The sequence below is a fragment of the Vombatus ursinus genome, unplaced genomic scaffold (genome assembly GCF_900497805.2).
Source record: "Vombatus ursinus unplaced genomic scaffold, bare-nosed wombat genome assembly UNPS02014848.1, whole genome shotgun sequence".
NCBI classification, from domain to species: domain Eukaryota; kingdom Metazoa; phylum Chordata; class Mammalia; order Diprotodontia; family Vombatidae; genus Vombatus; species Vombatus ursinus.
Genome location: NW_020954626.1, coordinates 1,475,155 through 1,488,228, shown reverse-complemented (window position 1 = coordinate 1,488,228; position 13,074 = coordinate 1,475,155). Strand labels below are relative to the sequence as shown.

The 13,074-nt window shown below is 40.9% G+C and overlaps 1 protein-coding gene across 1 annotated transcript in view; it reads right to left on the bottom strand.

Moving 5' to 3' along the window:
- Window positions 1-3,080: 3,080 nt before the first annotated feature.
- Window positions 3,081-13,074, bottom strand: part of SLC27A2 (solute carrier family 27 member 2) — a 66,975-nt gene continuing 56,981 nt past the window's right edge. The window contains exons 8-10 of the mRNA XM_027840853.1: window positions 11,434-11,531; window positions 5,492-5,622; window positions 3,081-3,541 (exon numbers count right to left, since the gene is read on the bottom strand). Of these exons, the coding sequence (XP_027696654.1) occupies window positions 3,365-3,541; window positions 5,492-5,622; window positions 11,434-11,531 (406 nt within the window). The 3' untranslated portion in view covers window positions 3,081-3,364. The remainder of the gene's footprint in view (window positions 3,542-5,491; window positions 5,623-11,433; window positions 11,532-13,074) is intronic.

Sequence of the window (13,074 nt, the reverse complement as noted above, 5' to 3'; positions counted from 1 at the left end):
TTCTCTGCATCTCAATATTTCATTGACACGCTTTTTTTCTTTTACACATTACTACCCTCTCTCACATCTAGAACTTTCTTCCTGCCTTCCCCTGCAAAGCCCTCCCTTCTAACAAATAAGTATAGTCAAATAAAACAAATTTGTATTGTATCGGCAAAACTGAAAATGTCTGCCTTGCTCTGCTGTCTAGTCCATCACCTGAATTAGACAACCTTTGAGCTCCCTTCTAACTCTAGTTCTACGACTTCATGATTTGATGACTTCTGGCAAGAGGTGGGAAGTACGAGTCATTCATGGGCTTCTGGAGTCATGGTTGGTCATTACATTGATCATATTTCTTAAATTTTCAAAGGTTTCTTTTATAATGTTATAGACTATAAATTGTATTTCCCTTATGACTAGTTATTTGGAGCAATTTAAAAATCATGACCATTAATAGACTTTTTTATGGCTCCACCAATAGTGTTGATGTTATTCTTTTGTCTTGGCTTTCCTTGGATATCATGCTTTTGGGGAATCACGATTACCTCTCAGTATTCCAGTGCACTATCACATGTCCTTGAAAATATGCTAGCCTCTGTTTGTGCCAACCCCCACATCTCTACTAATCCTTGATGCAAAAATCAACTCTGTCTGCAGGCTTTTTAAAGTCCACACTATTGGTCAATGATACTTTTAATTCTTTGTATATGAATTGTGGGGTGAAATAATGGGAAAATGGGAATTTCCACCTTTGTAAGAGGGGAACTTTTTAAAAAAATGGCCTTATATTTTTAATCATTAATAAGAAGGGAAGGGAAGGAAAGGAACAAACATTTTTTAAGCATGTATTGTATGCCAGGCACTGTGCTAAGTGCTTTACAAATATTAAGGACCATTGTTAGGTGGCATGCTCCTTCCAATTAATACCACTGTGTCTCAGTGTCTATCTTGACAGCTGATAACTCTATCCATCTTAGTTTCTCTTTCCTTTTCCCCCTTTGCATGAATGCTGTCCCAATGGTTACCCTTGATGTAGTAGTCTCTCCCAAAATGAACATCTATAGTCAGGTACTGGTATAGTGTGACCATCGTACATGCTTTCAAGTCCTGAAAGATATCTCCCTGTTCTCATGACTGCTCAAACCTTGTCTCTTCACTTGGGAGGCCATGTGGTATGGTAGAAAGAATGGTGGATATCTATGTTAAAATTCTGGTTCTTCCACAAATCTAATTTGACCTAGAGCTAATCATTTTACCTCTGGGCTTCAGTTTACTTAACTACAAAATGGTAGGGGGGTGTGTGGGATGAGTCTGATCAGATTTTCTCTAAGGTTACTTTCAGCTGTAAATCTGTGATTCTACTGAGTTAGAAACTGCTAGTGCTGAGTATACCTGGTTAAATTACCTGAAGGAGCTTGGATGGGGAAAAAGGATTGGATACCAATTTCATCGCTGTAAGAAACACCTCTCCTCAAGTTGTAGTCTTGTTGTTGTTGATGTTGTTTGTCCTTCTTTCCTGAAGAGGACTATGACATCAGGGAGGTGATGCCGTGACATGCAAGTGAATTGGATTTAAGTGAGGCAGAGTTGTGCAAAGTTACCAGCTTCACTCTCTCCTCCAGAACTATCTGGGTCCAGTGGCAAGATATAGATCAGGATGACTGGAGATGGCCCTGCAAGTAATGGGAGACCTTGGCCTTTTTAGGGTAAGGTCTTTAACAGATCTCAGTTTGACTAAGGCAGCACTCATTCAGTAATTAAGGCTAGGTAAGAAATGAGGCAAAAGACAGTTTTTTTACCTACTCAGGAAAAAAAAAAGTCAGTCTGGGAGGGGAAGACCCTCAGGATTTCTGGCCAGAACAGAAATAATTGCTATTCTCACTCACTACGAACCATCAAAACCCAAACAATGTCCAACAGAAGCTTGGGCTGGGACTTATTACGTTGCCTAGAGCAGGGCTTCTTAAACTGTGGGTCACCACCCTGACCCGCAATTTAGGAAGTGCTAGAGAGTACTGAGAAGTGACTTGCTCAGGTTCACACAGCCTATATTGGTCAAACTTGAACCCAGGTCTTCCTGACTTGGAGATTGTGCCATGCTGCAGTCAAGAAAATGCTACAAGGCTTTTTCTAGGGGAGACTACCTTGTCCAATGTGGCTTGCCCATAACCAGAGTCTATACAGTATTGTAAACTATCTGATACTAAAGTAGATCCCAAGGATGTAACTTGGGTATCATTAAAAGCATTTCTTTCAAAAAATTTCAGTATTCTAGTGACATTTCAGTCCTGGCCTATAAATGTGGTGACAGCTCGGGTATCCCTGACAAACTGTCATTAGCCTCTTCTTGAACGCCCCTCTCTAGTGATAGGGAACTCTTTTATACAGCAGCTCATTCCATGGTCCCATAAAGGAATCTGTGGTCAGGTGGGAGTAGGATCGCTGTTTTGGCAGCCAGACATAAGGGAAAAGAACTAGCCCAAAGTCGCTAATCTCCAGGTTGACTTTGGAGAAGTTCCATATCTCCCCAGTGAAAATACCAAGGAGATTTATTACCAGTCAATAGAACTTTGCCAACCAACATCACTGGAACAAGGTTGCCAGAAAGGATCTTGGCCAGTATTAGGCTTTGTGGGAGCAGTTACAACGGCACAGCTAAGGGCTAAAGAATATATATTATATGTATAATATATATATTATTATATATTATATATATTATGAACTGCAGCCTCCCTAAGGCTATGAACCAGAACTGCAAATAACATTGAGAAATGAAAATACTAGGAAATGTTCATTGTTGGGCCCTGGACAATTGTGACTGGCTCATCTGCACAACACCCAGATTTGACTAAAGCTTAATTTTGCCAATGAGGAAGAACTAGTGTCAACCTCCTGGGATACCCAGGACAACAATTTCCCTAGGTTTCTGGCTTGGAGATTGAACCATTCCAAAGGTATACCCCTGAACAGTAACTGGAGTCCTTTATGTTATCGATACAACTGACACAAGGGCTATATTTGGAATAAAGCTGATAAAGAACATAAGAAATAGCACCATCACACACTTTAATGTTGATCTGTTTTATTATGATTTAAAAAAAAAATAAATCCCCCCCTCCCTTCAATAAATCCAGTTTGCAAATACAAACAGTAGGTGCAAATTTAAAAACAAATTAACTCTAGATCTTTGCATTTGCAAAAGTTCAGATAAATTTAAAGAAAAAAACATAAAACAACAACAAAAAAGCATCTTCCCTTACAGTAGGCGTCAGTTCATAGAAAATTGTATTTTCTAATTTTCAATCGAATTAAAATTGGATTATAACAAATGCTGAAATGGGTATATTCAGAGATTGTGGCCTAGTTGCTGTCTTAGAAACATTCAGAGTTTCAGACTTTTATTATTTATGGAGTTATAAATGTCCTCAGTCATAGGGATGTACATTTTCTCCGTGTCATCCAAGAAATACAAGGCGTCTTTGATGACAGCAGGGTTGAATCCCTCCTCCACAAGCATCACTTTACGGTGCTTAAAAGTTCCAGTAATTTCAATAATATCCTGAAAAACACCCAATAATTTGTTTATGCATTTATTAAATCCCTACTATATGCCTGGAAATGTACTAGATATTTGGAATAGGGAATACACCTGTGATTTTGTTGAAACAGGGAAATCCTGGATGAGGAAACTACCTCTCTCAAAGCAAACTCTCTAACTTAAGATCTTAGATAGTTCCCTGGGGCCACTAAGAGGTTAAGTGACTTGCCCAAGGTCATATAGACAGCATTTGTGAGAGGCGGGACTTGCAATCTAGCTTTCCAACTCCCTAGGATGATTTGTATCTAGTACTCTCCAGTGCTTTTTTTCTTTTCTTTTGGAGGCAATCAAGGTTAAGTGACTTGCCTGGGGTCACACAGCCAGTAAGTGTCTGAGGCTGGATTTGAACTCAGGTCCTCTTGACTCCAGGGCCAGAGCTCTATCTACTGTGCCACCTAACTGCCCCTTCTCCAGTACCTTTCATTAATCAATAGAAACACCCAATTATGGGAATTCAGACCTCAAGGAACTATAATTTTCTCAGAGTTGGTACTACACCCACCAATATAGATGGCAAACTCTCTATAACTTAGTAAATGGTTTAAGAATTATGTTTGAATCTCTCTGAACATCTCTATCTTGGTCCTCAGACTCTACTTAAAACCCTTCCAGCTTGGGAGGAGCTGCCAAAGTAGGCTTTCCACTGGTGTGGCCTTTGATAGTCAAGGGATCACACAATGAATAAGTGGCAGAGTTGGGGTGTGAATCCAGGACCTCTGATTCCAAATTCCAGATCCTAGATTCAGAGCTGGAAAAAAACACCTCAGAAATCTCTAGCACAACTCCCTTCTTTTACAGATGAGGAAACTCAGGCATGGAGAAGTTAATCAACTTGCCTACAGTCATCCACCTACACTATGGATGGAGTCTTCCATATTGAAATCATAGATTCTTCAAGTCTTCGGTATATAGAATTTTTTGAATAAGTAATTGTTCGACCTCAGACAAGTCGATTAATCTTTCAGTCTCATCTATAAAGTGAGTGAGAGGGTTAGACTAGATGATATGTGAGGTCCCTTGCAACTCTAAATCTTGTAACCTAGGTACAAGTGGTCCCAGGACACTCACTTGTCTTTTTGTTACTTTTTTTTCTTTAATAGCATTGGCTAACCCAGCTAAGGTCCTGAAAGCAATCTAGAAAGAATCCACCTTCTTTCCTCTGTTATAGATATTAAGTCTAGAATGGATCCAAATGACTGAACCTGTACAGTTAAATTTCCATCGTTCAAAGTCAAAAGATCTTATCAGATGTTTCATTGCTTTGGTGCTTGAAGCAAGAAATATTAAACCTCTACAGTGAGCTGCTTAAGTCAGGTGTTCTCAAGTTGGAGGTCCATAAACTTGTTTAAAAAAAAAAGTTTTGATAATTATATTTCAATGTAATTGGTTTTCTTTGTAATCCTGTGTATTTTATTTTATACATTTAAAGCCATTATTCTGAGAAGGGGTCCACAGGCTTTATCAGACTGCCCAAGGCAGGGATGGGGAACCAGTGGCCTCTGTGGCCCTGAGGCCACAGGTTCCCCACCCCTGGCCCAAGGGGTTCAACAAAAAAGGTCATGAACCCTGGACTTAATAAATACTTACCAAATTGAATTAAGCTAGCATAGTGAGTCTTTAGGTAAGCCTTTCTCTAGCAGAGATTTCCAAATGAATAAACTATGGTCTGCCATTTAGTGGGATTAGCTGGGCAGACAGGCACTGGAATCTATGTTTCAGAACTACTTAGTTACAGACCTATGTTTTCTATTCCTCGCAAAACCAATGCATTTTTGACCCAAAAGGGGAAGTGGTCATCCATTCTTCTGACCTCATTCAGGCCAAGTAGGCACTTTAAAGGGATGGGTCAGGGTCTTCCTGGGATTTCCCTTAGGAAAAGTAATGGCTCACTTGCCTCTTTGGCATTCATACCTGAAGCCGGATGAATCGAGGCCTTGCATAGCTAGGCAGGTAGTCAGCAAGGTGCTTGTAGAGCTTCTTCCCATCAAACTCATGGTTCTCCTTCACCCGGATGGATGCCATCCCTATTCGACCCTCGTGACCTGGGGAAAGAATGACCAGTAGTATAACAATGCTTGTTGACACATGATGGGAAAGTATTTGAATGACTAAAAGAATGGGCTTTTAAACCAGCATTCATTGAACAGTTACCAGCTTTCATAGATCTTTTTATGACATCAGGAAGATGATGCCATGACTTGCAAGTGAATTGAATTTAAGTGAGGGAGGGCTGTGCAAAGTCTCCAGCCTCACTTTCTCCTCCAGAGCCACGTGGGTCCAGTGAGTGGCAAAATATAGATCAGGGCATAGGGGTGGGGAACCTGCAGTCTCGAGGCCACATGTGGCCCTCTATGTTCTCAAGTGCGGCCCTTTGACTGAATCCAAACTTCTTAGAACAAATCTCCTTACTGAAAGTATTTGTTCTGTAAAATTTGTACCAAGTGCAGCCCTTTGACTGAATCCAAACTTCACAGAACAAATCTCCTTACTGAAAGGATTTGTTCTGTAAAGTTTGTACTCAGTCAAAATGCCACACCCAAGGACTTAGAAGGCCACATGCAGGTTCCCCACCCCTGGATTAGGATAACAGGAGATGGCCCCAATGCAGTGGGGAAACCTTGGCCTTTTGTCTTTAGTATACCAAATTATTCAGCAAACTGATTATCTACCTAGTTGTGAGCTGGCTAGGACTTCAGATTCTGTTTTATGTCTCTCAGTTTTTCTTATATCACATCTCGTTAGGATTTCTGCTAGAGGGAAGGACTGGACAGAAGAAAGAAACTTGAACACAAACCAGGCAAATTGGCTCTTCATTAGCAGCTCTTATGGAAGGTTTGTTGAGGGAAAAAATCCCAGTCATTGGATAAAATGAAGCTTTGGGATTACATAGGAATTAGTCACTGTTATTGACACACTCCAATTGCTATGGATAACTGAGAGATTACCATAGTCGAAATTTTATTGTCAATACTAATAGGCTATAATACTATAAAGGAAGCTGTGAATTTGAATTATGTAAGAATTACATAGAGGCAGCTAGGTGGCGCAGTGAATAGAATGCTGGGCATGAAGTCAGAAAACCTGAGTTCAAATCTGGCCTTAGACACTTCCTAGCTGTGTGACCCTGGGCAAGTCACTTCACCCTGTTTGCCTCAGTTTCCTCATCTGTAAAATGTGCTGGAGAAGGAGATGGTAAACCATTCTAGTACCTTTGCCAAGAAAACCCCAAATGGGGCCATAAAGAGTTTGACGCCACTGAACAACAACAACAAAGGGGAGTGGGGAATAAAGGGGAAGCAGAAGATGGGATTATTTTATGCCCTTATAGTGAAGCAAGTTAATACAATAAGGTGACCATTCTTTTAGAGAAAACCAGGCCTAAGAGCAAGGGATTTATCTTGATCATGCAGGCAGAAAGCAGAGAAGTGTTTGGGATAATTACCATCCTAATAGCATTTATTTCCTCCTGACCAGGCAGGACAGTAAATGGAGAAGTGTTTTTAGAACAATTATCATTGTTTTCTTGTGAGACCCATATTAATTGGGCATTAATATTGCTTCTACCCAATCTTACAGTTCCAGGGGGAGGTCGGTTCTACTTCCCTGAACTATTTATATGTAATCAGAGAGAAGGGGAAACAAGCTTACTTTGGTCACGAGGGCCCTGGCTTTGGAAACCTCTCCCAAGGTGATTGTGTGTTTATCTCTTTCTCTAAAGATGGTAGAAAACAAAAAAGAAACACCAGGAATGAGGAAGGCTAAGCTTAGCACCCTCTTTCCTCCCACTTTATTTTTTGGTTTCTACAGGTAGGTAGTTGCCTTAAGACAATTCTTAGCAACCTCCTAAATATCTCTCCAAAGCTTGTTAATTGAAAAAAAAAAAAAAAAGAAGAAGAAGAAGAAATGAAGATACATTGCATGTAGAGTGAGTACACTAGTATAGTTCCCTCTGCTTCTCTAGGGTACCATGACAATAGTAGAAAGTGTTGGACAAAGCCAAGAAGACCTATGTTCAAATCCCACCTGACACTAGCTGTGTGACTTTGGGTAAGTCACTTAACCTCTCTGAGTTAATCAATTAATCAATCAACCTTTATTAAGCACTTAGTATATAACAGGCACTGTGCTAAGTGATGGGGACACAAAAAAGAGGCAAAAGACAGTCTTTGTCTACAAAGAGCTTACACTCTAATGGGAGAGACAACACATAAATATATGCAAAGCAAGTTAAATACAGGATAAATAGGAAATAATTAAGGGGCTGGGAAACGCTTCTTGTACAAGATTGTTATTCATTCTTCCTTTTCAAAGAGGACAAATGACAGGGTTAGTAGGGACTTAAAAGAACCAGGGAGGACATAAGCAGAGATGAGGAGGGAGAGTGTTCTAGGCTTGGGGGGCAGGCAGAGAAAATGTTGGGAGAGGGAGTGTCTTGTTTGTGGAATAGTCAGAAGGCCGGTGTCACTGGATCAATGAGTACTGTTGGGAAATAAAGTGTAAGAAGAGTGGGAAGGGGGCTAGGTTATGAAGGATTTTGAATTTGGAACATTCTGTATTTGATCCAGAAAACAATAGGGAGCCACCAGAATTTATTAAGAGAGAGAGAGAGTGTGAGTGTGTGTGTGTGTGTGACATGACTGCACCTTTACTTTAGGAAAATCACTGTAGTGGCTGAATAGAAGAGGGACTGGAGAAGGAAGAGGCATTCACTTTCCCTATCTACAAAAGGGAATAGTACATAACGTCATAAGGATTGTTGAAACTCTAATGAGATAATGCAGATATGGTGTCCTGCAAACCTTAAAGTACCCTATAAATGTAAATTATTACTCTCTAATAGGGAAGAGGATGTATACACTAACAGCTCTGCCCTCCCAGGAGGCAGTCCGGTTCTGGTCCAGGCCAGAGAGATGATCTCATTGGGAATGGTTCTGCATCACTCCTAGTTCAAGTCTGTGCTAGGGATAGTACGAAAAAAGCCTTGCCAAGTCTACCCCAAAGCAGGTAAGAACCTCCATGTTGGCTCCAGACCTAACAAGGCTTCTCAAGGATCTGTTAGATTAAGCATGACTCAAGATGGGGTAAATGCCATGGTCCAGACCTGTTGTTTTTGTTTGTCCTTTGTTCTCGAAGGAAACCAAGACATCAGGAAGATAATGCTATGACTTGCAAGTGAATTGGATTTAAGTGAGGGAGGGCTGTGCAAGCCTCACTCTCTCCTCTGGAGCCATCTGGGTCCAGTGGCAACCTGTGTTTTTACCATGACTCTAGACCTGGACTGAATTCTAGGGGACTGGAGATCAGGTAACATATACCCTGGTATTTGGAAGATTAGAATTAGAAGAGGCTTTGGAAGTCATTTAGTCTCACCTCCCATCCAAGGAAGAAATCCCTTCTTTCAAATCCATGATGGATCATTTATCCTGCTTCCACTAAAATACTTTCAGTGATGGAGAGCTCACTCCACAATAAGGCAGCTCATTGTACTGTAGAAAATTCTTAGTTGTTGTAAAGTTATTTTTCTTTATTTTGAGGCAAAATGCCTTTCTGATTTCCAGGTCTGTTCCCCAAAACAAGTCAACTCCTTCAAATAATGCAGATAAAAATGATGTCTCCCCATAATCACCTTTTCTCTAGGCTAAACAGCCCTAGCGACTTTGATGGACTCTGAATACAGATTGAAGCATATTTTTTTCATTTACTTTGTTCTTTCTCACAGTTTTTTTCCCCGTTCCTTTTGATCTGTTTCTTCTTTCACAACTGTGACTAATATGGAAATATTTTTACATGCTAGCACGTGTATAAACTACATCAAACTGCCTACCATTTTCTGAAGAGGGGAGCAGAGGGAGAAAAATTTGGAACTCAAAATCTCATAAAAATGAATGCTAAAAATTTTCTTGACACGTAACTGGGGAAAAATACCATTAAACTTAAAACACCCACACCCACACCCACTCCCACACCCACACACACACACACAGAGTTGCTGTGGCCAAAGAAGTCATTTTCTGGTGGGCTAACCTTTGAGAATAAGCCTGGAACTCAGAAAAAATAGGCTGGTCCTCACACGACAGTCCTTATCAGAAGACCTGAGTTTGAAGTTTTTCCAGGAGCTCCTAGAACTTGTGTGTCACTGGTATGGCCTGTAAGAACCTAGAGTCACCTCATAATGCTGTGAGACAGCCCTGAGCACGGTCTTCTAGGTAGGTGTAGTATAAATATTGGGTTTGGAGGAAGAGGAGGAAGAGATGATGTACCAACTTGCTGTCTATGGGGTCATGGGAAAACCACTGAGCCTTGGTTTTCTCATCTGTAAAGTTAAGGGATTGGACTAGATGGCCTTTAGGGTCCTCTCCATCCCTAAATTTATGGCCTAGAGCTGAAAGTGAGGCCAACCTCCTCACTTTACAGATGAGGAAACTGAGACCCAGAGAGGTTTAGTATCTGCCCAAGGTCACACAAGTAGTAAATAGCAGAGTTTGGATTCAAACCCAGATCCCCTGTCTCAAAATGAAGCTCTTTTTCTATAACACCTATGAGAATAAAATGGGACTATTGATTTCGATGGTGGCACAGTGGATAGAGCACAGGACCTGCAGTCAGGAAGACTCATCTTCCTGAGTTCAAATCCAGACACAGACACTATCTGTGTGATGCCAGGCAAGTCACTTAACCCTGTTTGTCTCAGTTTCCTTATCTGTAAAATGAGCTGGAGAAGTTAATGGCAAAGCACTCTAGTATCTTTGCCAAGAAAACCTCAAATAGGGTCATGGAGAGTCAGACACAACTGAAAAACGACTGAACAACAATTAATTCCCATAATCTGAACACTATATTTCAGTTAATACTTAGGTAGGCTAAGATTTAATGAGCTACCTAAGTATATTCTCTTCTATGTTAGGATTCTTTTTCTTCTAGGTTCTCTTAAATCTCAGTTACCTGGGACACAGTTATAATTCCTACCATGAAATGAAGATCTGGCAGACAAGGGCAACTCTAGAACGTTTGTTTGTTTATTTGTTTGTTTTTGAGAAGCAGCCTAGTTTGATGGCTCTCCTACTAGATTTGGAGTCAGGAGGCCTCCTTGGGAATCCTGCCTCAGGTGTGTGGGGCCATAGGTCAGTCACTTAATCTTGTAAGGCTTTAGGTTCCCCAGAGGTAAAATGGCCATAATAACACATAATAATATTTGCACCTTTTACCTCTACAACTTTGAGGTAAGTGTTTTGCAAACTTCAAAGCTTACATCAAGCATTAATCATTAGAATATCAATCTTACTCCAGCTTAAGGGAAAAAGAGAACTTTGGATTCTTGCTTGCAAAACAAGTAAGAATCGCAAAACACTGCTCACAGGGAGGCAGATAAATGAATGGTACTATGCCCTAGAATAATAACTTGGGGTGGTGAGTCAGTGAGTCGTGTGCCTGGCAGACCTGGTGGGAAGGAAAGGGACCTTTTTTCTCTCTTTTCTCTTTGCTCTACTCTTCTGCCTTCATGTTTAGGTGTGAAAAGTTAAAGGAAACATTTCTCGATTTTTTTCCCCCAGACTTCTCCCCTATTCTAGAATTGCAAGTGATTTTGAATGTCATCTACTCCAACCCTCTCATTTTACAGAATGAAAAAAAAAAAAAAAAACCAGACTCAGAGAGAGGTTAGGTCAGGGTGGGGAATCTGCGGGTTCTGAGGCCACATTTGACCTGCGTCTAGTCCCTATACAAGGTTGAAAGAAAAGAACTGCTTCGCTGGATAGTTTTTAGGGAATAGATGGCAAATTCTGTCCCAGGGTTAAAACTATGTTCCATTTGTCTAGAAGTTTAGTTTAAGTTTTTCAAATGGTTTTTGCACGTACCTGGTACAGGCACGCCATAAACATTAACTTCTTGGACAAAGTCAACCAGTCCCACGATATCGGCGACTTCCGTGGTTGCCACATTTTCCCCTTTCCACCTAGATTTGGGAAAGACAGCAGGTTAATTTCTGCCTAAATTTGTGGTAATACATTTGTCACTTTCCATTATGTATCTGTGGGGTTAGGGTAGGGTCTGGTCTGGCTTGGCCTGATCTTATTTCATAATCACTCTTGGAAACTCCCAGACTGGGGTGGGGAACCTGCAGCCTTAAGGCCACATGTGGCCCTCTAGGTCCTCAAGTGTGGCCTTTTGACTGAATCCAAACTTCACAGAATAAATCCCTTTAATAAAAGGATTTGTTCCATAATATTTGGACTCAGTCAAAAGGCCACACTTGAGGACCTAGAGGGCCATATGTGGCCTCGAGGCTGCAGGTTCTTCGCCCCATCTCAGTCTCTATTGTACATTACTTTCCTTCATACGGTGCAGCCAAACTGACCTTCCTGAAGTTTCATATGGGATACTTTATCTCCCCTCTATGTGCCCTTCTCTCCCATGCCTGGAAAGCACATTTGCCTCCTCCTCCCAATCTCTTAGAACTCCAGGGTCCTTCAAAGCTCACCTTCTCTGTGAGGAACCTGTCCCAATCCGTCCAGCTGCTAGTGCCTTCCCTTCAAAAATCACCATAGATTGATTTTGCCCATAGTTTATATATACAACTATATAGATGTGTTTTTCTCCCCAAATATAATGTCAGCTTCTTCTTCTTCTTCTTTTTCCCTGGCAACTGGATATGATTTGCCCAAAGTCACACAGCTAGTAAGTGTTAGGTGTTTGGATTTGATCTCAAGTCCTCCTGACTTCAGGACCAGTGCTCTATCCATGGCGCCACCTAGCTGCCCCTAACGTCAGCTTCTTAAGCTGATTGTTACTTCTATCTTTGTATCTCCAGTAGCCAGCACAGTACCTAGCACAAAGGATGTGCTTAACAAATTCTTAACTATGATTGTTATGCTTATTAACAAATGAACTGAGTAGCAACTAAAATTTCTGTCATCTTAGAATGATATCTATTCATTTCTGAAACTTTTTTGGCAAAAGCACAGACTTAGGGTGAAAGTTGTTGTTGTTTAGTTATGTCAGACTCTTTGTGATCCTTTTTGGGGTTTCCTTGACAAAGATACTAGAATGTTTTGTCATTTCCTTCTCCAGCTCATTTGACAGATGAGGAAACTGAGGCAAACAGGATTAAGTGACTCGCCCAGGGTCACACAGCTAGTAAGTGTCTGAGGTCAAATTTGAACTTAGAAAGACGAATCTTCCTGACTCCAGGGCCAGCACTCTATCCACTGCACCACCTGGCTGTTGGGTGAAAGTTATCTACTAGAAACACAGCATGGATTAATGGTGGTTCCATTGTTAAAATATTGTCTTCATCTACGGGAGATGCTCAGGATCATAAATTTTCCCATAATGAATTTCATAATTATATTTAGTTTATATTTTTTTAGGGCAGCCTCAGTTTCCTTATCTATAAAATGAGCTGGAGAAGGAAATGGCAAACCACTCCAGCGTCTTTGCCAAGAATGGGGTCACAGAGGCAGCTAGGTGGTACAGTGGATAGAGCACCGGCCCTGGAG